A 25,353-nucleotide genomic window follows, 5' to 3' on the forward strand; every position below is an offset into this window, starting at 1 on the left:
TTAGTGCTTCATGCATGCGAGATTCTTTTTTCGAGATGTGTGCGTACTAGAATTCTAGCATTGCCAAACAAGGCCCTAGTGCAGCTCCAGGTTGGCATACTCTCTCTCCCTCTCTCCCCTCCCAATCCAAACAAAGCTTCAACTTTAGCAAATCAAGGACATTTGGTAGCCCCTATGGATGAGGAAAGATAGTTGGTGGCTCTAAAAAAGAAAGAAACAATTGACGGCTTGATGCAAAAGAGATACTGCCTCTGTCTCAAAATATAACAACTTTTAGATTAGTCAAAATCAAATATTTTCATCTTTAACTTACAATATCTAAAAAATAATCACTCTTTTAAAAAAGTTACATTATAATAGTTGGTTTCATCATAAATAGAATAATATTATTTTTTATGTTACCAATTTTTATAGTTTTTTTTACTATCTAGGGTCAAAATTTTAAAGATTTGACTTAGAGAAAACCCTAAAAGTACCTCTATTGTAGTATAAAATACTGATTTCAAGGTTTATTTCTCAATGCATTGTCCATGAACCTCCGGAATTAGTCCGGACAGATGATCCAGACTCCTAGTGCCCTGGACTCTAATTTGTTTTAGAGTGCTGACCTTAGGCTAAGTAGTATTATTGTTTTAAGTGGTCTGAAATTTTCAGTGAACTCCTCGGATCATGTGTGGTTCAAACTTGGTTTGAAACCTCAGGGTATATATGTAGTATACACTCTCTCTACACCCGTTAACTGGTGCTGCTTCATTATTTGGAGCTACATAGTCTAAATAAACTTCACCTTCCTCTCTCTAGCTTGATTTGCAAGAAATTTGAGATTGTGAAGAGAGTGAGTGCAAAGGATTAAGTGCTAGTAGGCTAAACTCCATCTCTGAGCACTTGGGATCATCATCAATGCCTCTTTGACAGACAGGCGCAGGAAGGGAAGTCTTGCTGTATGACCTTCCTTGTGCCTCTGCCATGTTCTCCTTTCCTTTAACCTCTCGCCGTCCTTGCTATCTTTAGCCACTGTCGTGTATCTATATGCAAGGAAAGGACTTTGGCTATTAGCCTCACGATAACCCCTCCCCCCCTCCTCCTTTCTTGCTCCCATTGCCTCCAGCCTCTCTTCTCTTGCATGGTAATTATCATGTCAAGAAAAAGATTTTCTGCTCGATTGGATTTCAGACAAGGTGAAGGAGGAGGAAGAGATACGATGCTGCACCAGGTGGCGAGCAATGCGTATTCATGGTGGTGGGCAAACCACATCCGCACCAAACAGTCAAAATGGCTTGACAATCACCTCCAAGTTAATCATCTACTGTTTTCATCTTTTGTGCAGTATTACACTTTCCTATCTTTTGTACACAAGTTTTCATGTTGAGGAATGAGATCGATTAATAATGGACTCTTCAACCATGATTATTATTCATGAATAATTATACCTAGCTTCTTTCCAATCACTGATTTCGAAGTTCAAGTCCAATCTGAACATGCGTAGTGGCTGACGATCAGACTATGGGAGCGTGTTAGCAAGAGTTATTGGGCTGGCCTTTGGGCCTTGGTGTAGCAGTCTGGCGGCTGTGCTGCCTTGTGTGGTTTATGGTAGATGATTTTATTATAGGCAAGGATCACTGTTGATTGGGTATTGTTCTATAAACCCTACCTACTTGCCGTCAGTGTCATCCTTGGCTATATATATATGTACACGGGCATTGCCACCCTCATAATCAATCTATCAGTTTTTCCAAACCTACTTGCTTTCAGTTAGAAACCTCCTAGATAGATCGACTTGCTGGGAGAACACTGGGCTGGATTCCCTGCAGAGCCTGGACGACGAGAATGCAATGCTGGACGGTGGATCAAGCGAACTGGATGAGAAGCTCAAACAAGTAGAAGAGGACCTTGTCAGAGTTGAGGCTCTTGAAAGCTCCTTCCACAAGGACGAAAGCACAATCCATTCCAATTTCGTAGAAGCAATAAGCAGATTCAGCAATCTATCGAACTTGTTGCTATCCCCGGGTTGTGAGCCGCAAGAGCAACACACTGCTGGTTCTGAATCTGCAGAAACGACCCAATCAGTACCGGCAGTAGTTGAGTCGACAAAGCTAATATCATCAGATGAGCATATTGCCGACCCCCACGCCGCTGACAATAATGCCGGACGGACCAGCGTCTAGTGTTGTCAAGCCGGACGAGGATGATGATGCACTTGTTGTGGCGGGCACTAATGAGCCATCCGCTGGTAGCACCAAAAGCAGCAGCAGCGAGCAGCAACAAGTAGACGTCGGACAGGACAAGAGCTCACGTGAGAGGGGTTCGCTGTTGGTACGCCTTCGTCACATTTCGGCGGACAACCTTGGAGCTGGCTACGAATACGATGGGAAGCAGCAAGACCGTCGTAGATCCATCTTCATCATTAGCTACTGACATGATGAAGAAGCTGCAGGAGAGGCTCGCATGCAGCAGATAGCCTGCTGGAAGACAAGGAGAAGGTGCTCCTAGGCGAGTGCGAGTACACCTCACTCCTGGGGGACTACAAGGACGCCAAGAGAAGGCTTGCAGAAATGGAAAAAACGAACCAGGAGTATCTCAAGGAGATCTACTCGCTCCGTGCCGCAGCCGCAGGGAAGCCGGGAAGGAGGCGTTGATAGCTAAAATTGGCATGGCCTAAAACAAGCAAGATAAAGGTCAAAATAACTAATTCAATATTAACTTCTATAATTTTGCAAGTTTAGCATGTATGACCATTGTGCAGGATATGTAGATCGTTTTGGGATATTTTGGACATGATTTCATCAATGAGATAAAGATGGATTCAAAACAGCATCAAGACGAGGTCAAATCATGAGTTCGAGTGCACCAAGATGAAGCCCTCGTCGAGACGATCGAAACGGATATATGGATCGCCTAATTCGAAATCCAGACGTAGGAGATATGGCAACTAGAAGTTTTCCTGACCGGTAAATCCGGATCGGTTTTGGGAGCTATGCGATGTAGTAAATCCGGTCAAACCAGATTTGGTGACCCACCAGTTTTGAGCAGATTAGTTCAAATTAGAGTTGTAGTTCGGTTTTAGGTCAGTTTTTAACATGTTTTCGATCTCTCACGGTACAGACCTCCCCATCCTATAAATATAAAGGGCCACGACCGATTGAGGGACACAACCCAATCGAATCAATCAAAAATACATCTTTTATCTTTTTACCTTATTCTCTTTATCCTAGCTCTTCCAACCTCGACATGTTGTCCTTCCTTCGTCTCCATGGCGTTTGAAGACGCCCTAACTGGCCTGTCGGGCCTAGGGCAACCCAAGGTGCGCCTGCCCCGACAGGGTCCCTCCTGGGCGGGCGTTCGTTGGATCCTCGTCGGGCTGCCCCGACGAGACCAGTCTGATCGGTCCACCATACCGATTGTAACGAACATGGCCCCATTTAGGCCATTTCGAGTGATTTTGGTGATCGTGTGATAACGCAATCAATGGGACTAACGAGTTTGCAAGATTGTATTTGTAGTATTCTTTAGGCCCCTTGGATAGAGTCCAAGCAATATCCGAGACGTGCAATACACCGTCGAGATGAGATGTCCAATGCACCGTCGATACGAGACGTCCAATGCACCATCAAGACGAGACATTCAATGCACCGTCAAGACGAGATGCCCAATGCACCGTCGAGACGAGACGTCCAATGCACCGTCGAGACGAGGTGTCCAATCCACCGTAGAGATATCAAGTCACAACGAAAAACAAGTGTATTCGGATAATCCGACGAGTTGGACAAGTGCAACAAGGAAACAGGAAAACACAGTGTATTCGGATAATCCGACACCCTAGTGGTCGGACTAACCGACAAAAGCAGCTGGATGATCCAACGTGGGATAAGCAGCGTCGGACAAATACTTGGAGCATCCTTCAGAGCCGTTGTTACACCAAGATGAAAAATGCCTACAGGGTCGGATGATCCGATGCAAGGAAAAGAACCATTGGACTAAGCCTCGGATTATTCTCCAGAGAGCCTGCTTTCTCGAGATGAAAAATATCCTTTAGGGTCGGATGATCTGACGTGGTAACTTTGGAGCGTCGGAGTAATGGTCGGATCAATGATCAGAGACGTTGTCTTAGAATTCAAATCCAGCCTTCAGCACCGATGATCCGACATGGTACTCAAATAGCGTCGGACTAATGCGTCGAACAAATGACGTCAACAATTGGTTTGAAATTTAACGGCTACCGTGGAGATGACAGTGGGGTCGGATGATCCGACGCCCTTGGTCGGAGCACCGTCGGAATATCCGACGCCTACATAGAAAAAGGCATAACGGCTACTCAATGGCTAATCTGAGTTGGTGGCCTATATAAGCGCCTCACCCCGGCCATTTTGGTGTTGCCGGAGTTCAGAGAGACCCTAGACACATTGAAGAACATCTCCAAGCCAACCAAATAGAAAATTGATCGCATCCTTAGGTTTAGTGCTAGTTTAGCTCTTGAGTGAGTGAGTGAGCAAGGTTTGTGCCTTGTGCCTTGGTTCTAGGAGAGAACCACATCTTGTACTCGGTGTGCCGGCCTCTTGGAGTCTTGGTGGCTCGCCAGCAACGTCATCGACCCTCCGGTTTGGTGTGGAGCGGCGACGACATCTTTGTGCGGGGGACGTGGAGACCCCCACCCTTCTTGGTGGAGCTCCTTAGTGGAACCCGGGGCCAAAGGTGGCCGTGATTGTGTTCACGGAAGAGATTTGGTTGCCGAGAAGCAATACTCTTTGTGAGTGCTTCAACAACATGGATGTAGGGGTGCCTTTGTGGCTAACCGAACCACGGGATAAATCCTCGTGTCAAAGAGTTTGCTTTCTCTCATCTCTCTTTTAAGCTTCCGCATTTACTTATTGCAATCATGTGTGCCTTTACTTTCATAGAGTAGAATCTTGATAGGATTGGCCATAGGTTGCATAACTCTTTTGGAATGAGGGTTTTCACACTAGAAGAACACTAGTTGTACATCTAGATAGTATGACTTAGTTTATTTTATGTGCAAATAGTTGGAGATTGAGGTTAAGGTTTTTAGTTTGCCTAATTCACCCCCTCCCCCTCTTAGGCTACGAGCACTCGATTCCATTCACCGGTCTGACCAGTTGGTGCTGCGGGGCTGCAAGGTGTGTCGCTACGTGCTACGCGATCTAGCATGATTGTGTGTTGGCTTTGAATCGGTGCCAACATATTTTGGCGACTCCGCTGGGGACGATAATCTGACTATCATGATCGATCTATCAAACTTCAGTGATATGATAGCACTTGAAGGATTACTTGAAGAGCTACTCAAAGAGACTTTGCGTCCTCACTATTATCGGGTAATGGAACAAGGCGTCATCATGCAGAAGAAATCTGTCATCGATGAGTTGAGGATGTACGATCTACAAAAGCATAGTAAGTCCATAGCTAGCGCCATAAGTGGTTTGCTTAATTTTGTGGATGATCAGATCAGTAGAAATAAGAGTGTGGATCCAATTCCTATTATTCAAAAGTCGGCTATTGAGAACCCGACCAATAATCCTTGTAAAGATTTTTGAACTTGTGATGTTGCTCGTCAAGATACAATTCGATCGTCTCAAGCCGAATTTGTCGACTCAAGACCCCCAAGAAAGAGCACAAAGATTATATTGTTGTCGATCAAAACCCGCCGGCGAGTAACGACAGGCAACACGAAGAGCCGGGAGGTCGCCGGGGCGCTGGCAGGCACTGCTCCCTCGTCAATGGCCCGCAATCCTGGCACACGCCGCGGCTTTCTAAGACGCAGGGCGTGCCACCTGACCTATACCTGATCAGGAAGGTGCAGATGTGCTTGCAACGATTTGCCTGCATACACAAACACGTGTAAACATTAGTCTGAGCCGTGGTCGGCTCCCCGGGACGACTCTTGCATCGGCTTTAAAGAGCCGATCGAGTCCCGGTGTCAGATTGGATCTGCATATCCAGATGGTAATGGATAAAGCAAATAACTGCAAAAATTGCTTCAATTAAATCTAGCTAATCTAATCCACGACGGTAAAGCTTCACTGCTAGATCGGAATATCCTACACGTAATTAGGCCTAACGAGCGTAATAAATAACTAAACCTTAACCAGAATAGAGGCCTAAGAATAAGCGAAAGCCGATTCCCGGATCAATTCCCTGTTATGACTAAGGCAAAGCATCTAATACGTCACCGGATCATCCAACCCGTTTGTAAGGCCTAACCTAGCAGATATTAAGCCAATTCTTAAGTATAAGAACAAACCATAACAGATTCAATCTACTAGATAGAAAAGAAGCAGGGTGTTGTCTCCGCGCAACTAATTCCATGCAACGAGAATTAGCATAAGATTAAAACGTGACTGCACAGAAACAACATGATATTCGTAGATGATAAACAACCAAAGCATGATAGATCTACTAAAAGCCATGCTACGAACATCAGGATAGCTAGCACTACTCGCCATAAAAAACGCTTCAGTACGAGTAATACCAAGATAAAAGCAAGAACAACGCTGCCCCGATCGCAAGAAGCGATCAGGGCAACATGGCGCTTACTTGGATGAAACCCTAGAATTAGGGGTGGCGGTGCGCCGAGAGTTGTTGTTTGCGAAACATGATGACGTTCTTCCTTTACAAATATCATAGGGTACATATTTATAGTCCAGAAACTTGGAAAACAATCTAAACTAATGTATCCATATTGGACTCTATCTCTAATCAAACTGTATTAAATCTAAAGATACATGGCCCACACAGCCCAAATGCTCACGCAGGAGCCGATTCACAAGCCTTCTTTGATTCCTGCCTTAAGCCCAACTCGCTTGCGGTCCATTAATTAACCCTGTTAATTTATGGCGATAACATATATTAAATACTTATTCGCTTGGGGGGCAACAAAACAATGGCAAAGGTGGCGGTTGTGTCACAACCGGTCTGACCGGTTCTCTAACCGCGGTCTAACCGCCTCGTCTAGGTTTTTTTCAAAATAAATCCAAACCTAAGGTGGTGAAGCCCGAAACCTGAGATCGGTACTTGGAAAGCTGTTAAAGCTAAAGGTCATAGCAAGCATCAAAAGGCAAAACCGAAGCCCATTGGAGAGTTTCCGGCTAAACCTCAAAAACAAAGAGATGCTAATGAAAGGATCTTGATCACACAATGTCGTAGCCTAGAGGGGGTGAATAGGCGTTTCTTTAAATTTCGACACTTAACCCCTGCTGACTCTGCCTGGACCGATCAGACCGGTCCAAACAGGCAGACAGGTCACAGCAGGGATTAATCCCCTTCTCGAGCTTGAACCTATATGAAACTTGGAGTGTAGCTTTTGCAAGAGTGTTTCTATCAATATAATTAGCTGCCTACACACAAGTAGAACACAACAAAATAGATCGAGCGGAAGCACAACTCGAACTCAAAGACTATAATGCAAGGTAAGTAAATCAAACCAAAATGAAGATGATACAAAGGAGACACGGTGATTTGTTTTACCGAAGTTCGGATTCACCCCGTGCACTCACGTGTGAATCTCACTCTCCGTTGAGGAAGCTCGTGACGACCGCAAGGTCAAGCTATCTCCTCTTCTCCACTATATGATCATGCGCCCTCGTGGCACACAATCGCTGCTGCAACAAACTTGCCGCGGCTTACCACAACCTTGGGAGCTAGCCGGCGACGCCTAGCCGTCTAGGAGCCGATGCTCCAAGAGTAACAAATGCTTCAATCGAGTTGGCCGACGCAACCTCAAGTGCTCAAAAGCTAGGACTCAATCTCTCTTGCTCAAATGATTCTCTAGGATTGGATTCACTCAACCCAACTCAAGAATTCAACTTGAATCAAGCAACTCTCACTAAGAGCGGTTGGGGAGGACTCTCTAAGTGCTCACAAGGCTCTCAAATGTGTTCTGAATGTTCTAGCATCAGCACCCACGAATGGGTGAAATCATGAGGTATAAATATCCCTCTCTCAAAAACTAGTCGTCGCCCCTGTCAGTGTTAGACTGGTCAGACCGGTCCCCAACACCGGTCAAACCGGTCAGTTCAAATAAACTAGCCGTTGGAACTCTGCCTGCTCAGACCGGTCCCTCTCTGGTTTTTTACATTTTTAGCTCTCTCTTAGGCTAATCTCTCTAGGGACTATTTGAGCACTTTTGGTGTTGTCTAAACCCACTGATGTTGCATCCCTCTTGATAGTACGGCATACCTATACTTAAGTGCATAAATGAAATATACAAATTATCACAGTCACCACTTGAGCTTCGCATTATGATCATGCCGTCCTTTCTTCGATCAATACTGTGAGGGCATCAACATCTTCATTCTTTGAGCATGCCCGCTTTGAATCTTGGATTTGCATAGGAATGAAATCCAACTTTGATTCACAAGTCATTTTCTTCACTTGAATAATGACACTCTTCAACATAGAGCTCTCCATGACTCTAGGATCTCCGGCCTTTGACCCATATCATTTTCTTTGCTCCCTCCAATCCGTCGCTTGCGTAGCCTATTGAAACACGTCTCTCGGTCCTCTACCTTTATCCTAGCCATCCATCTTGAACTCATGTTGATTTATGTCATGCATGAAATCTTCTTTATCAATTTGAATTCTCAATTCAATCTCTTATGCAGGCTTTCCAATTTGAGACATCATATATGCATAAACTCATGTCTCATTTACTTTTGCCTTGCTTGCTTCTTTTGTTAATCACTATTTATCACAAATGATAAGTTCTTCCATATTTGAGACTATTCATAAGTATATCACATCTCATTCACAAGACCTTTACTTGTCAATTTGAATCCCATCATAGATTGAACAAGCCTTTGCAAATATTAGAGCCTTTATATCAACCATGAATACCTTGCTCTATTTTTCTTTTTCTTGTTTTGCTTGTCACATATACATTATTCCAATGGGATAAACACACTTACTCGCAACACATGAGCCATCTTTTTTAATACCAATTCCTTAATTAAATTCCTGCTCATAATCTTATGCAAACAAGTTAGTCCTTTAATCGTGTTGTCAATCAATGCTCCAAAACCCACTAGAGGCCTCGATACTTTCAGCTAAAGATGCTGGTCGCCCTAATAAATCCAAACAACCAAGATCATCTCCAAAATGCCAGTTTCGTGATAGAAATCGGCAATGGAATAATTTTCCTACTTCATCAATGCTGTTTTCCTCACATGAATCACCTATTCCTATGCCATGTGAACCTTATTTTTACATGCCTTATTCTTGTCCAACACGGTCTTATAATTCTTGGATGTCGGCTTCTCATAGTTATTTTGGTCAAAATCATATTACTTATAGAGAGCTGATAATTAATGAATCATCACTTAGAAATAATGACTATTTTCATCAAAGAGATCGGTCTATGCAGAAAAATAAGCATAATGTAATCAAACAAGTCTACCGTGTCAAAAGGGATGGTAGATTAAATAAAAATTCAGATTGGACACTAGATAAAAAAGCCAGTTGTTGAAGAGCAATCGGATAGCTCAATTGGTAAAATTATCCCCAACGGTGATCATGACTCAAACAATATAGTCGAACAATGTTCAAGTTCGGCAGGGGTGGGGGACAAGATAAGAGCAACTATATCGGTTCTGGCAGGACCGGTCTGACCGGTTTATCAGGCTCTGACCGGTTTGAACTTAGGAAGTCTGGTGGTGCAAAAAATAGGACCAAGCCGACCTTTGAGGATCTTCTGGATAAATATAAGAAAATATCTGAACAAAAACAAAGCAATCAATTGGAAGGCAAATGAAGAAGAAATTCTTCACCACCAAAATCAAAAAAACATCATCGTTCATCTACTCATCTTATTGGACTTCATCATTTATCCCATTGACGCACGTACCATGGACTGCATATTTAGGTGCGTTTAATCCATAGTTTGGACATAATTCTTGGTTGCCATATTATGACTATCAGTTTTATACTTTATCAAGAAGCAATAATTTGAATAATCTGCCGCATTGGCCATTTCAGGATTTTTATTATTGAACATGCTAAAAGTATGAAAGCCGAAATAGTTTGCTGATCTTAAGCCATAAATTGTTGCATTCGCTAGTTTTCTTATTTTGACTATTTTAGCATGCTTAGAGAAAATATATAACTCCTATTATTTTGCAAGTTTGGCATGTATAACTATTGTGCAGGATATGGAGATCGTTTTGGGATATTTTGGACATGATTTCATCAATGAGACAAAGATGGATTCAAAACAGCATCAAGACGTTTGAGGGTGCCCTACCTGGCTTGCCGAGTCTAGGGCAACCTAAGGTGCGCCTGCCCTGATGGGTCCTTCCCGGGTGGGCGTTTGTTGGATCCTCATCGTGCTGCCCCGACAGCCGACGAGACTGGTATGACCGGTCCACCATACCGGTTTGACCAGTTGGTGCTGCTGCGGTGCAAGAACGTCACTGTGTCTGCGTGCTGCGCGGCGTCACTGTGTCTGCGTGCTGCGCGATCTAGCGCGATTGTGTGTTGGCTCAGAAAAGATGTCAACATGAGGAGCAGGCAGCGAGGGGGGTTCAGCTTCATGCTCCCGCTCCCGCCGGGGTCGTAGGAGGACACCGAGCTACACGTCGCTCTCTCTCTCTCTCCACCATATAAGGACGATGCACTCCACCATCGTCCAGCCGCATCCATGAAGGTGGTGGTGGCGACCCAGCAGCTGCTGATGACTATGAGCAAGTTCAGGATGACCTGGAAGACAAGTTGAGGAGGGACATTGACACACTTCTGGATGAGAACCTCGAGTTGCGGATCAAGTTCAGCTCGTCCCTGCAGCGGGTGCAGGAGCTGCAGAGCAAGGACGAGGGCCTGCAGAGGAAGCTGCAGCTGATCAACAGCGAGGATGCAGCAGCCAACAAGCAGCAGGACGGCTCGACGGAGAAGCAGCTGCGGGCCTTGAAGATGGAGCTGCAGGTGTGGACGTGTGGTCGATCGGAGCAGAACGCGATGCTGCGCGGGGAGCTCCAGTGCAGGTTCACCTCGCTGCGACATCCAGCAGGTGATAGACGACCATCAGTCCTCACTCCTCAACATGCAGCAGCAGAACACAAGAGGGTGTCGGACGAGAGCTGCAGGCGGGGCTGGAGCACGTCAAGGGGCTCCAGGCGGAGGTGGAGCGGGCGCTGGCCAAGCTGCACCACCACCACACCACCGGACCGTCAGCTTTGCCGGCGCAGCAGACAATTGGATTCATATATTCATGTGCAAAAAAAAAGGATTCTCTTTTAAAACAGGGACATCCACATGACTCAACTCCAAGCATATATAGGACTGAACACGCCAATCCATTTCATTTTACAGTAATGAGATTTTAGAATAAGCATCAACTGAGAAAATGTGTGTGAACATGCTGAGCCAGACCACCCTTGCAGCCCGCAGAGCCATTCCGATCCCCTTCTTCTCCTCAGCTCAGGTAAACGAGAGAAGAAATAAAATAAGTTGAAAATAGTAGATGGGCCGCTTACGTGGATGTCAGCCCATGTCCATTTTCCCTTTTCTCTCGTCATCATGCTTGTGACTAAGTCATTTCATTCGTGCATATATAATTCTTGTTGCAATACGCTCCTCTGCATTGTGCTGGATTCAACATTTACAAGAATATCATTCAATTGACACAGTTGTTGTGCTGCTGCTGCTGCTGCTGCACGAGAGTGACAGGGCTTCCTGTTTGGGCAAGCATAACTTGCCTGGTGGGTGACAGGACTGGACAGTTCCTCGCTGAATCATCGCAAAGGAAAGGGCACCTTCCAATTTCCAAAAGAGGAAAGAAAACACACCCAAGATAGCAGCAGAAGCAGGTCGACAATTCAATCAAAAGGGGGCAGCAACAGATATGTAATGATGCTGACTGACCAGCAGTAGCAGTGCAACATTTTCAGTCAAAACAGCACTTGCCAAAAAGTTGATGGATGCAAGGTCAACATCAGCAGCCCAAACAGTAACACTTTGATAGAGCGTTGCAACAAGAAGAGACGATGACCTTTGTTACACTTGCTGTCTGGTGTCTGCTGGGTCGGGTCAGGACTGGCTGGAGATTACAGTTACATAGAGCGAGCATTACAGATGAATGAGCTAAAGGCAGGATTATTGGGAGGATGCAAGGAGTCTTGTTGTTCAGCTTCGGCTCCCACTAACTAGTAGTGCTACAGATGATCTGATCTCGATCGGAGAAAAAGGGGCACTTGGGGGATAGGCAGCAGCAGGTTGGATGGAATCATGAGGCGTAGATGACGCCCGACGACAGCGCCATGAGGAGGACGGCCGCCCTCTCCTCCTCGCTCATGCACTTGTTGCGGCGCATCTGGCGGCGCTGCTTGAGCATCACCTCCTTGCCGAAAGGCACCACGCGGAGCTCCACGGTGACTTGCCGATCCTTTCTCTTCTTGTCCTTGTCTTTCTTGGTGGTGGTGGTGCTGCTGGCGGCGGCGGCGGCCTTCCTTTTCGGCTGCTGCTGATCCTCGTGCGGATCGGCGGCCTTGTTCTTGCGCTGGTGGTGATCTTGCTGCGCGTCGGCGGCGTCGAGGCCGAGGGCCTGTCTCCTCCTCTTGCGGTAGCGGATGCCGCAGGCGTTGCAGAGGGACTGCAAACAGATGGGATGGATGGATCAGCCACCCAATCAAAAGCAATGAATCTCATAAACATGTGGATATGTATGGTTGATGATGATGGATCCAGTCCAATCCAATCCAGACCTTGGGTCCCTCGGGCCCTCCGCGCCAGAGCGGAGTCTTGGTGGTGTGGCAGTCGGCGCAGGCCTTGGTCGAGTTGTCGGGCGAGGGGGAAGGACTGGGATTGGGATTGAGATCGGGATCGGTCTCCATCTCCTTCTCCTTGTCCATCTCCATCTCCATCCCCATGGAAATTAAGCAGCTGATCCGATGCTCCGACAAGGAAGAGGAGGAGGAAGAGGCGTGGTGGCCGCGTAGGCGGGGCGGGAGAAGCAGGAGCAGAAGCGGAAGCAGCGATGGCTGGGCGGGGAGAGCAAGGGTTTTAGCTCGCGGTGATGGATGTTCGGGTCGGGTCAGGATAATTGTGTCCCCTGGTGTGTGGGCGTGGCGGCAGCCGGCGGGATGGAGATGGAACCCTAACGCCCGCGTCTGTTCCAATGTGAATTGACCAGAATGCCCACGTCAACTTCTCGCTGGGCTGCTGCTGCTGGTTTTGGGCCTGGGCCTGGGCCTCAAGAGAATTAATTTCAAGGTTTTCTACTTCTTTTTTTTTCTTTTTTTTTAAATAACACTTGGCTGGTCGTGTGTGTCGTGTAGTATGACAGACAGACATAGCTAGCGACTGCTGGCAATCAATGCTTGCAAGCAAAAATGAAAAATACTACAGTGCAGTACTAAAATTAATTGCCGCTCAAAAAAACAAAGCTGAGTATATGTCTAGCGCAGCTCCGGGTACTTGAGCTTGCCGACGGAGCCGGAGAAGGAGGTGGCCGAGTCGTCGTCGTCCAAGAGCAGCAGGTTGTCCATGACCATGTCGTGCGACCTCATGGTTCCGCCGGACCTGACGCTCGCCGCCGCAGGGGAGAAGGGGCCACCCCTCTGCACGGTCGCCGTCTCCGACGACCGCTCGAGCGCCATGGCGTCCTGGATCTCCTTCACCACCTCCGGCATGCACGGTCGCTTCCGGGGCTCCGTGTCGATGCACCGCACCGCGGCCTCCGCCATCTTCCAGATGGACTGCACGTCCTGGTACCCGCCGCCGGAGATGATGGAGGGGTCGATGATGGCCTCGATGTCGCCGCTTTCGTAGTATGACTTGGCCCAGGGCCCGATGCTGCGGAACTGCTCCCCGAAGGAGATGGTCGAGATGGGAGGGCGCCCGGAGATGAGCTCCAGAAGGATGATGCCGAAGCTGTACATGTCGCTCTTCTCCGTCAGCTGCTGGGAGGTGTAGTACCTGCAGTGCAGTGCAGTATTATATATATATATATATATATATATATATATTACATATAAAATATACAACATATATACAACACACACACATCTGCACTACTCACTGCGGGTCCAGGTAGCCTAGTGTCCCTCTCACGTTGGTGGACGCGTGAGACTCCTCGGCGGCCAACTTGGAGAGCCCGAAGTCGGACACCTTGGCTCGCATCTCCTTGTCAAGAAGGATGTTGCTCGTCTTGATGTCTCTGTGGATGATGGATGGCGTGCATCCAGTGTGGAGGTACTCGATCCCTGCATTTATATATATACACACACACACACACACACACACACACACACACACACACACACACACACACACACACACACACACTAATTATGTGCATATATATAGTTTCCATTCTACATATATACATTTCTTTAATTTTTAGATTGAGGAAAAGTCGTCGATCGACTGACCTTTCGCCGCATCCTCTGCAATCTCAAGCCGCTTGATCCAGCTAATGTGCTTGTCGCGTCCATGCAGGTGCTCTTTGAGGGTTCCGTTGTGCATGAACTCGTAGACCAGAATGTTTCTCCCATCCTCATGGCAGTAGCCCAGAAACGCCACGAGGTTCCTGTGGTGTATCCTTGAGAGCAAAGACACCTCGTTTTTGAACTGCTTCTTCCCCTGGTACGAGTCGTTGCTAGGCACCTTCACTGCAATCTCCTTTCCATCACTCAGCTTCCCGTAGTAGACGATCCCGAACCCCCCTGAGCCGATCCTGCTGGCGAAGTTGCTGGTCGCCACTTGGAGCTCAGATAAACTGTAGGGATGAGCAGTCTCGGTGGCGATTTCACAGGGCTGCGCCTGCGAGCTTATTATTGGGTTCTGCAACTTGTTCTGGGGTACAGGCACGGCGACCTTGCGTTTGTTTATAAAATCATCACCATCATCATCTGCTCCTGCTCCTGCAGAAGAATTATTTATATCTATCTATCTATCTATCTATCTATCTATCTATCTATCTAAGATCAGAAATGATCAGAAAGAACACTAAGATCAGAAATGATCAGAAAGAACACCATGCCAAATAAATTAAAGATAGATGGAAAGATGTAATTACAAAGCAAATTAATTAATTCTGACCTTGTGGTGAGGAGTGTTGCTTCTTAGTGCTCCTGCGTGTCAGCATGTAGCAACATAGGGCGGCTGCAAGCAACAAGGAAGCTCCAAGCAGAACAGATATGATGATGATTACATGCTTCGTCTTCTCTTGGGTCTCTATTCCAAGATACATGTTCCCGGAGTAGCTGAAAATTTGCAGTCCTTTAATTAATTTTTCTCTCTTATAGCTAGTTAATTTATTGGATGCAGGGAGATGGACACATTTAATTGTATTCTATTCTATTATAAATAAATAAATAAATAAGTAAGTAAAGGGAAAGAACACGCAGGCACGCACTTGAAAATAATGCTTCGACTTAGCAGAGCCCTGGGTACGGATCCAGACAGCTTGTTATTTTGAAGGTACCTGCATTGTATTGTACTTGTATAAGTAATAAAGTGTTTCAGCTAGCAGACGGAATAATTGAACAGCAGGTAGGAGTATGCAGGACTTACAGCTCGCTCAGTTTTGGCAAGCTGCCAAAGTATGAAGGAACGTTTCCGGTCAGTTGATTATTCTCGAGATGACTGCATGCATGCATTATAGATAGATAGTATTTTATTTAAATGAATATATTTAGTGCAAACCACAACTTTGTGAAAATCTGTGTAAACCACGACAAAAAAGTCGTCTAAATTCACAAAACAAATCACACGACTAGATGATATGATGATACACAACCTTGTAAAATATCTTGTCCAAACTCGACTTCGTCTATGAGATATAAAAAGAACAAATTTTAAGCCAGGAAGTTGTCCAGATGTTTTGTTAGAAATTTGTTATTTTTATATCTCACAAACGAAGTCGAGTTTGGACAAGATATTTTACAAGGTTGTGTATCATCATATCATCTACATGTGTGTTTTTTTGGGTGAATTTAGACGACTTTTTTTTACCATAATTTACATGAATTTTCATAAAATTGTGGTTTGTACTAGATAGATATGTTCTCTTTATTTAAAAGCCATATGCATCATGTATGCATGCGTACACTAATAATATAATATAATATAATATAATATAATAATGGACATGCATCTCACATGATGGATAGGTTGGACGAGCCACTGAGGTCAGGGATTGGGCCCGTCAGCATGTTATTAGCAAGTCCGCTGCAAGGAAATAAACTGTGGATTAGTATATATAATAATAATCAAGGCTTAAATATATATATAGTTACTACACTAGCTAGTCAATATAATGATCAACTAACTGCGTGTTGCTTCTTACATCTCTGCTAAGCATGGCAAGGCCCCTACTTCCGGCGGCACGTTGCCCGTCAAGTTTTTTCCTGAAATATGTCTGATGACATGCATGCAGAGCATATATTATATTAAAGCAAAAAGGTTAGTGTTATATATATATATATATATATATAAACAAAATTCACAATAGTACATTACATGGAAATGACTCTTGGTTGTGCTTCCGAATTGCATCTCACCCAAGACCACGGCGAAGGGAGGCAGGGATCGCCGCCTTCCATCGCCCAGTCGGCCAAGGGGTAACGCGACGCCAGGCCTGCCATCACCGGACCATCCGGCGAGCCGACCTCCACGCGGATGTACTTGTATATCTCAAAGGCATTCAGGATGGGGCCCTTGGACGAGTCGTTGGTCTTGCGGAACGCGAAGGAGAGCACGAACGGCAGCGTGATGTTGAAGAAGCCCGGCTCGTAGAGCCGGTACTTCCCCGGCGCGTTCTCGCCGATGTCCACCGTCGGCTTGCTCACGTCCGGCAGGCCGGGGATGTAGAGCTTGAACTTGCGCGTCTCGGGGACCACGAACTCCTCGATCTCGGCCAAGTAGGAGAAGGCCCAGCCGGTGCCGGGGAAGCCGTTGAGGTTGAGGCGGTAGGTGAGCTCCCCGAGCGAGCCCACCACCGCCGTCTGCATCACCTTCTGCGGCGGCCTCTCGCCGGAGGCGACGAAGACGGGCCTGTCGGTGGAGACGTTGACGGTGCCGGGGGCGACGTCGACCAGGTAGTTGGCCCTCCTGACCATGTCCGACTCCCAGATCCGGTCGTAGGGGTCGTCGGGGTACCTGACCGGCTCGGCGGTGGGCGCCCCGAAGTTGATCCTGGCGGCGAGGCCGAGGAAGGCGTCGGCCTCGCAGTCGGTGTAGTAGAGGGAGCCGTTGAGCTGGCGGAGCTCGAGCGTGGAGATGAAGGGCTGGCCTGTGGTGGCGTTGGAGAGGCAGACGCTGAGGGCGGGCGCGGCGGCGAGCACGACGGCCTCGCGGGTGACCACCTTGGCGTCGTCGTAGATGACGATGGTGGACCAGCGGGTGGCCCCCAGGTAGAGGTCGAACTCCGGGAAGACGTTGCTGCTGTCGAAGTTGCCGTACAGGAATGTGGCGCGGACGAGGTAGCGGGTGCGGGTGCGGACGGGGAGCGTGTAGCAGTGCTTGGTGCTGGTGCTGCTGCTGGTCGCCGGCGACGAGGGGGACACGGCGGGGAAGTAGCGCACAGTGGAGTACTGCGTGCGCTTCTCCGACGCCACGGCGATGGTGGCCGTCTCGCCGAAGGGGAACCATTCGGCGTCGCCCGTCCACAGCAGGCCCAGCCCGTCCGTGTAGTTCGCGGAGCCGCCGCAGTCGATGCTGACGAAACCTGCAGCGGCCGGCCGGCCGACCGACCGATCGATTCATCAAATCACCAATACAACCACATGGCGTATACGATTAATGGCGCATGGATGGATGAAGAGAATCATATCGAACATTATTATTCCAACTCACCTGGCATCTGCGCAGCGGCGGCGGCGGCGGAGAAGAGGAGGAGGGCGGCCGAGAGAAGAGATGTGGCCATGCCGGTTGCCGGATCGGAGGAGCTGCCTGCTGCCATCTTAATTAGGCTCGCAAACTGCCACCTATAGGTTAATTAATTGGCTGCTGCTAAAGAGTAAAGACTGTCCTCCGCCATGGATGGAACTGAAATCGTAATTCTACTTACTACCAGGAGCGAGGCGAGGAGGAAAGGGGATGGGAGGTAGAAGAGGCACTAGCAGGAGTTGCAGGTGGACAGTGAGAGAGTGTGCCAGTGTGGTGATAAAGCAGCAGAGTGAGGACGCAGAGAAAGAAAGAAAGAAAGGGAAAAAGGTACCTACCCAGGGCCAGGCAGCCAGAGCCAGGACTGTAAGGCATGTAAAATTTTTGAAAAGACATATTTCTATATTTAAAGTACTAAACATAGACTAATTACAAAAATAATTACAGAACTCGTCTGTAAATCGCGAGACGAATCTAATTAGCCTAATTAATCTGTCATTAGAGATTATTTACTGTAGCATTACTGTAGCAATTTAGCATCTAATTACAGCCTAATTAGGTTCATTAGATTTGTCTCGCCATTTACAGACAGCAGTCGCAATGCGTTTTTTATTTCGTCTAGATTTAAGTCTCCATGCGGGTGCCGGAAAAAAAAATTTGAATTTGGAAGTTTGGAACTGAACACGGGCTAAAGCTAAAGCTAGCTATGGTGGTCGGTGGATTGGCTGCAACCTGCAACAGCCAATGGTGAGAGAGAAAAATATTGTTGGGCTGGCTGGAGCCGGAGCTGGTGGCTGGAGTGGTATGAGAGAAAAATACTATTGGGCTGGAACTGGAGCTAGCTGCCGAACGGAGTGGTCCAATTCGGCTGCTACCTCTGCTGGATGAAATGCAAACTGGATGGAAGAGCATTAAGCAAGAGCAAAGTTAGTTCAGATCTTAGACGCCTCCAATTCGCAGATGGAAGCCGCAAGAGAATAGATTATTGTGTGAGGTAAAGCAAGCAAGCCTGCAATGCAAAGAAAGATTCAGCAGCGAATAAAGCTACATCACGTACGTAAAGCGGTAAATAAAGGTACAGATAGCCATGCTTACACATACATACACACACCAAAGAAGAAAAATATGCATGGTGGAGGGAATTCCATCTTTTAGTCCATACGCATACAGCGAAAAAACAAAGTCGTTACCACCTGCAAATCACTTTGCGCCACTTATTTTATATACTCCCGACCATCTCATCTCAATGGACGACGCTTGATGCGAAAAATAGAAAAGATAAAAAGCTTTACTGGTTTCAGATTTACGGAATCCGGTTGCACATATCAAAAGTTGAAGCATATGGGCAGCATAAAAGAGAACAGGCATGCACCAAATCTTTATACCAGCCAAATTTGCAGAATAAGATGATCCAAGTAACTGAATACTCCCTCCGACTAGAAAACAAGTCATTCTAGAATTCAAAATTTATCTAAAAAACAAATCTCTTCCTTCGCTTCACTAACAGACCCATATTGACTAAAAATCCTGATAAGGTCACCGCGCGATGGAACAACTCTTAGCCCACTGAGGTGCGGCAAGCAGCATCAGTCCTGCTGGTACCACGCTATGTTCCATTTCTTTAGAAGATTTGGTTCCAGCGTTCAGTGGAGAGTGGAGACCCATTTGCCACAATCGGTTTGCTTTGAACCTTAAGTTGTTCCCTATTCCTTCACTCATCGGCTCATCTGCATTTGCAAGAGTCCTGATGGGTTATCAATAATAAGTTTCTTGACCTGATGTGCCTTCTTGCTTGTTCTTTTCTTACTCTCATCTTTCTTCCTTTTGAGTCTATTCTTTTCTTACTCTCATCTTTCTTCCTTTTGAGTCTAGAGAGTGGCTCCTCCACATCAATGAGAGTGTCTGTTGAAATATGAGACAATTGCATGATTACATTCCGAAATAAATAAATCATTAACATGGCTAGATCTAGCATGGACAGCTATATCATACTAGTAACAAGACACAACATAATCATGAACTCAGAAAACATGATTAAGAACTGGATGAAATAACAGTGTATGTGCTGAGCCTTGGCTTTTGGGAAGACGAACGAAGTTGACCGGATCAAGACAGTCCTGTTGACATAGTGCAGTTACCGGTGTCGTAGATGACGATTCGTTGCAGTGCCTGACTTGGACGAAGGATGAGCCATGACAAAGATCTTTGAGCAGTCGCGCCGGGCGCTTCCCAAAAATTTTATTCGCCCTCTCCCGGTGCAGGATCGAGAAGACAGAGGTTTCAGAGACCTGCTCTCCTGTTCGCCGGTGCACGCCGATGCTCAGGATGAAGAAAACTAAAGTGGCGGCGCAACAGTGAGGATAGGCAAAACCCTAACTGAGATTAGATTGTTTTTGGTGAAGGCCGATAGGTTGTATATATAGGAGCGTCCGCGTTGTGATCGGGTCCGTAATTAGATTAGGAAATCGACTTATTGGCCAAGTAACCAAAAAATAAAACAGCAAAAAAAGTCACGGTCCTGCAAGGCGAGAAGCGAGAAGCCGGATTTCGGGCCAAGTAACCAAAAAATAAAACAGCAAAAAAAGTCACGGTCCTGCAAGGCGAGAAGCGAGAAGCCGGATTTCGGCGAACATTGTGCGCGCCCACATATTTCGCCACGCCACACCTACCAAGATGAGTGCGTGTGTATGGAATTTTCTTTCTCTCCCACACACATAGCTTTGAGAGGTAAGAATAGCCTCACAATTTAAATTGAGTCAGTTGGATCCATGCCACTACAATTTCACGAAGTTGGATTTCATGTTGAAATCCATGCCATTGAGTGGCATGATTTTCAACGTGAAACCCAATTTCACGGAGTTGTGGTGGCATGAATCGAATTTTCCCATTTAAATTAGCCATTCTCACCTTCCACAAGCAAGGTGGAACTAAAGGCTTGCCCCACTAGCTCCCTTGTGCACACATATGAGCCTTTAAAATTTATTTGAAATTTCTGAATTTGTTAATGGGCCAAGCCCAAAATTCCAACAGTGTTAGCCCAATAGTCATCCTGCATACGATCAACAATTGGCTGTTCAGAAGTATACTCAGTGTTAACGGACTTCTTAGGTATCTCCTCTTTGATATCAAAACTAGAAATACTCGAGTTTTTTCTAAAATCTAAAAAAACACTTGTAGAGGCAATTTTTTCTCCCTGCTTAGGATCACATACAGCTGTTGAGAGTTCCATATAGCATTTCATCAAGATAAAGAATCCGATGACTTCTTTCTTGGGCCGAGTCACTTTCACAGGACGTGAAGATTTGTCTGCAGCATTCACTTTCCTAGAGGTTTACCCTTACATGATTTTTGTGTGAGACGCTGCGCCATTAGCTTTGAGAGTAGATGATGGTGTATGCAATGCAAGATGCTACTCCCATAAGCTTTGACAGCAGATGGTGTATGCAATAAGATGCTACTCCCATAAGCCTCATCCTCCGCAATCCTCATAGCCTGTGGTAAAGTCTCTTTCCTGTGAGATGAACTCCCAAAATATCGTGATTAACTAGTGGTCGCTGTGTGCGCAACACAGGAGCCCCCGCGTCGCCCCCCGCTCGGGCGACTCGGGCGGCGTCCCAGTCGCCGGCGGCACCACCCCCTTCCCCCTCCCTTCCTCCTCGCCGCCGCCGGAGGGAGCTGCCGGAAGTCCGCGCGGCTCCCTAGGAGGGTGGCGGCGGAGGCTCTCCGAGCTGCGTGCGGATCCGGCGGGGGACCGCGGCCGGCGATGGAGGTGTCGGCGGCGTGCGCGCCCGGCGAGCTGCTACGGTGGGGGCTCGCGGCGGAGGCGCCGGCGTGGAGGTGGCTGATGGCGGTGGCTGCGAGCTTGGCGTCCAGAGAAGCTGCACAGCGGAGGTGCTCACCGGTGCGGGCGGCGGTCGACGAGGCTGGTCGGCGGGGCTCCTTCGGAGACTTGGCGGCCGGATCCATCGTCCCCATGGCCGGATCTGCCATCCCCATGGGTGGATCTGCGGCCATTGGGGGCGGCCGCGCGTGGACGGCGATGGAGGGCGGCGGTCCGGCGCCTGGGCCCGTCTTCACGGCGGAGGGCGATGTGCCGGGTGTCCGCGCACCACGGATGCGGTGACGGCGGCCTCGACGCAGGGCGTGGTGCCTTGTGCGCGGCGTCCGACATTCGCCGCAGCAGCGGCAACAGTGCGAGGCGCGGGGGCGCGCGCGGTGTCAGCGTTGGTGTGGGGCGAGGTGCCCACACGTGGCGGCTGCCTCGGCGTAGGAGTGCCCTCACGCGGGGGCGGTCTCGATGACGGGCGTGCGACATTATTGCGCGACGCTGCTTGCGGCGATCAAAGTCGAGGTGGAGTTCGGCGGCATGGGCGTGTGGAGGCGCGGCGGCGGTGTCGTCTTGGATGGGCTGTCGGGGCTTTGGTGTCGGGTTTGCCACGCTGTGCGCGTGCAGTTTGGGGTTGGGATGCTCTAGGCGAAAGCCCTCGCCAGCGTTGCTGGTGGGATGACGGCGGCGTCATTGACGTCGCTTTCTCTGTTGGGGGCGTCATTTTTGGAGCTACAACTCTGCTGCAAGGGTTCTCTGGGTGAAAACCCTGTCCTCTAACGAGCAACGGCGGCGCTCTTGGCATCGTGCCCTTCTTGAAGGCGTCGTCTCTAGAGACCCAGCTTGGTGTGTGGCTTCGCTGGTCCTTGGTCAATTGCGGCTTCGTTTGGGGTTGTTGCTTGGTTGTCAGTTGACTGCTTGCAGCGGACCGCAGTGGCTGGCGTTGCTTGGCAATGGTCAGTGCGATGTGGGACTGAGTCAGATGACAGCACTCGCGGCACCGGCACCATGGGACAACTTGGCTTGCAGCGGACTGCGGCGGGTTGCTCAGCCTAGCTGTGGCCTCCTGGTGCGATACAACATCGGAAGATGGCGCAAGCGACTTTCCTGGCTTGCTGCTATGGCGGCGGTGGCTAGATGCGAGGGTAAAGCAACGAGGCGAAGTCGAAACTGCGGCGATGGCTTGGCGGTTTGTTAGAGACCCGGGGGAGCGGGGCATCCTTGCTCACCACTCCGACGGCGACTTCTGAAATGGATCCTGGGCGTAGAGTTTTGTGGCGGTTGTGGCGAGGCCCCCATGCGTAGACGTGAGAGGTGGAGTCCAACGGCGGAAGCGGCGACTGCGTGGCAGTCTACGAGTGGCCCGGATCCGGTGTTGTTCACTCTGTTGGGTGCGGCATTTGGTTGCAGCGGCATCGCGGCGAAGGATCCTGCATGGCGGCGACCCTCTTGGTGCGGTGTTGTCCACCTCTTGTTTTCTTTTTCAACGTTGGGTCACACTGAAGTTTTTTCGACGATTATAAGAGTGTGGAGTGCGGATGGGTGCTGTGACTTGTTTCGACTTTGTTGCCGTTTTGTGTGGGGTGGTTACCTTTGGGCCTCTCGTGGCAGTTTGAGTTCTCCTCGTGTTGATGACCCAATCCAACCGAGTGAGTTGAGTTGTTGTGTTCCCCGTGTTGACGTCCCAATCCAACCGGGTGAATCTTGATTTTTTCCATTTTATTTTTGTTTTCCTGGCTATGGCCTCCCAGGGCTGTAGACTTGTATTTTCTCTGCTATATCAATGAAACTCGCACTATCTTGTGCGATTCGTTCAAAAAAAAAATCATGATTTCTTCTCCTTGGTGGGAACATCAACCTGACCGCTATCTTGTGCATCGTTTGCCCCTTTGCGTGTGGGATTATCTCCACAAACTTCTCAATACCCTTGAACATCACAAACTCAGGGAGGTCCCTTGGACCCCTTTATTGGTTGAATGCCCTCAGTTGCGCTTTGGCGATCGCAACATCAAGAAGATCAGCATCAGAAAGTGGTCCCTTTCCCAGTGCTGAAATGTAGTTCAGAATAGTTTGATTTTTGCATGGATTAATCTGTTAAGAATAGTTTCACCATCATCGGTTTGTAAGACCCCATTTCAGAAGTATAATCCATCATCTACAACCTTTGTTATGTTCTTTCTTGCTCCTGTTTGTGTTTTTCAATTTGAAGGCAAGGATGGCCAGATCAACCGGGCAACGCACAACTGATAACCAGAGGTGGCGTGATGCTTCCGATCACAGGCTTAGATCTTGTAGATGATAAGAAGTTGGATCGATTGTGTGAAGTGGCAGCCAAGTCGTTAGTTGTCTTCTCTTGACAGAAAATGGGCCGAGGCACACCCCTTCCCATGTGGTAATCAAAGGCTCAACTATACCGTCAGGTTTGCATTTTTCCTATCCTTACTTTTGCCTTCATCCCCATACCACAACTAGAAAAATAGACATTAGTACCGGGCCGGAACACCCGGTTAGTACCGGTCGGACGCCCGGTACCGCTTGGGCGGTACTAAATGCGTCTACATTTAGTACCGGCCAAAATGCCCGGTAATAAAGAGATTCTTAAGTACCGGTCAGAACAACTGACCGGTACTTAATTGCTTTATGCCTACCACGCTCGTGGCTTTTCCCCCCCTTTTTTTCTCATTTTCTTTCCTTTTTTCTTCCAACAGCGCCGGCCACCACAAAACTTGAATTACACAATCACAATCTTAAAAGAGTCACAACAATCACAAGATTCCATTTCACAAGAATTAAGAATTCATTTGACAAATCATAAGAATCACAAGACTACACAACAATCACAAGATTTCATTACATAAAAATCACAAGATCCGAATTCACAATAATTACAAGACTTCACAGGCCGAATTTTCTAATCGCTCCGCCGCTGGAGGGTCGCGCCGCTCGTGCGCCTCTGGTAGGCCGCGCCACCGGCCTGCTCCGCCCTGCTCTATCGTCGGGTGGCCTGGCCGCCGCTCCGCCGCCAGGAGGCCGTGCCCCGGCCTGCTCCGCCTCGCTCCGCCGCCGGAAGGCCGCGCGCGTGGCCTACTCTGCCCTGCTCCGCTGCTGGGGTGGCCCGGCTCCCGCTCCGCTGCTGGGGCGGCCCGCCCCCGCTCCGCCACCGGGAGGCCGCGCCCCCGGCCTGCTCCGCGCCGCTCCGCTGCCGGGGTGGCCCGGCGCCTGCTCCGCCGCCGGGAGGCCCGCCCCCTACACCCGCTGGGGCTCGGCGGCCAGGCTCTGCAGTGCGCCGGTGGCGGCGGCGGCCGCGCGCGTCCCCGCCGCGACCTGGCTCCGCCGCGCGCGTCCTGACCGCTCGAGCTAAGAGAGAGAGAGAGGAGAGAAGGGAGATGGAAAGAGAGAAGAGATAAGGGAAAGGGGAGAAGGGAAAGAATGAACAAATAAAGAGCCGCTCGTGGCCACTCGTCCCGCAGATTTTTTCAGTGCTCGCGTTAGTACCGGGTGGAGGCTCCACCCGGTATTAACAGATTACTTTTTGTACCGGGTGTAGACTCTATCCGGTACTAAATATTTTGGGTGTCATTTAATACGGGCAGAAGCCACAAACCGGTATTAAATGGTCGTTGATCATTGCGTTGCTCGTGTCTGTGGAGATTTTTAGGGCTGGCTTGGGGTTCCAGCCGGTACTAACCGGCTCCCAGGGG

General features: G+C 48.4%; 2 protein-coding genes across 5 annotated transcripts; both read right to left on the reverse strand.

The window, feature by feature from the left end:
* Positions 1-11,845: 11,845 nt before the first annotated feature.
* Positions 11,846-18,171, reverse strand: LOC120673153 (probable LRR receptor-like serine/threonine-protein kinase At1g67720). Of its 4 annotated transcripts, none has more exons than XM_039953869.1 (11): positions 17,797-18,171; positions 16,462-17,668; positions 16,289-16,360; positions 16,102-16,170; positions 15,514-15,585; positions 15,356-15,424; positions 15,111-15,203; positions 14,370-14,398; positions 14,018-14,201; positions 12,702-13,914; positions 11,846-12,589 (listed from the first exon to the last, which is right to left on the reverse strand). In XM_039953869.1, the coding sequence occupies exons 1-10, from the start codon at positions 17,900-17,902 to the stop codon at positions 13,395-13,397; spliced, it is 2,421 nt and encodes an 806-aa protein (XP_039809803.1). In that variant the 5' UTR covers positions 17,903-18,171; the 3' UTR covers positions 11,846-12,589; positions 12,702-13,394. The 4 variants fall into 4 exon arrangements, with proteins under 4 accessions (XP_039809803.1, XP_039809801.1, XP_039809800.1 ...); XM_039953867.1 differs by having other exon boundaries at positions 14,370-14,855; positions 15,040-15,203; XM_039953866.1 differs by having other exon boundaries at positions 14,370-14,861; positions 15,040-15,203.
* On the reverse strand, positions 12,224-12,860 carry LOC120675150 (GATA transcription factor 15-like). The gene is made up of 2 exons (XM_039956232.1): positions 12,702-12,860; positions 12,224-12,589 (listed from the first exon to the last, which is right to left on the reverse strand). Exons 1-2 carry the CDS (start codon positions 12,858-12,860, stop codon positions 12,224-12,226), a joined length of 525 nt encoding a protein of 174 aa, XP_039812166.1.
* Positions 18,172-25,353: the final 7,182 nt, after the last annotated feature.

The sequence above is a fragment of the Panicum virgatum genome, chromosome 5N, assembly GCF_016808335.1.
Source record: "Panicum virgatum strain AP13 chromosome 5N, P.virgatum_v5, whole genome shotgun sequence".
Classification (NCBI taxonomy): Eukaryota; Viridiplantae; Streptophyta; class Magnoliopsida; order Poales; family Poaceae; genus Panicum; species Panicum virgatum.

What these genes read in the sequence shown, in the direction of transcription:
- LOC120675150 (XM_039956232.1), bottom strand. Translation starts at nt 12,860, where the DNA reads ATGGAGATGGAGATGGACAAGGAGAAGGAGATGGAGACCGATCCCGAT. An exon ending in GAGGGCCCGAGGGACCCAAG is followed by an intron (nt 12,590 to 12,701) that starts GTCTGGATTGGA and finishes ATCTGTTTGCAG; the next exon opens with TCCCTCTGCAACGCCTGCGG.
- LOC120673153 (XM_039953866.1), bottom strand. Translation starts at nt 17,902, where the DNA reads ATGGCAGCAGGCAGCTCCTCCGATCCGGCAACCGGCATGGCCACATCT. An exon ending in CGCCGCTGCGCAGATGCCAG is followed by an intron (nt 17,669 to 17,796) that starts GTGAGTTGGAAT and finishes CGGCCGCTGCAG; the next exon opens with GTTTCGTCAGCATCGACTGC. An exon ending in AGTCGAAGCATTATTTTCAA is followed by an intron (nt 15,204 to 15,355) that starts GTGCGTGCCTGC and finishes GCAAATTTTCAG; the next exon opens with CTACTCCGGGAACATGTATC.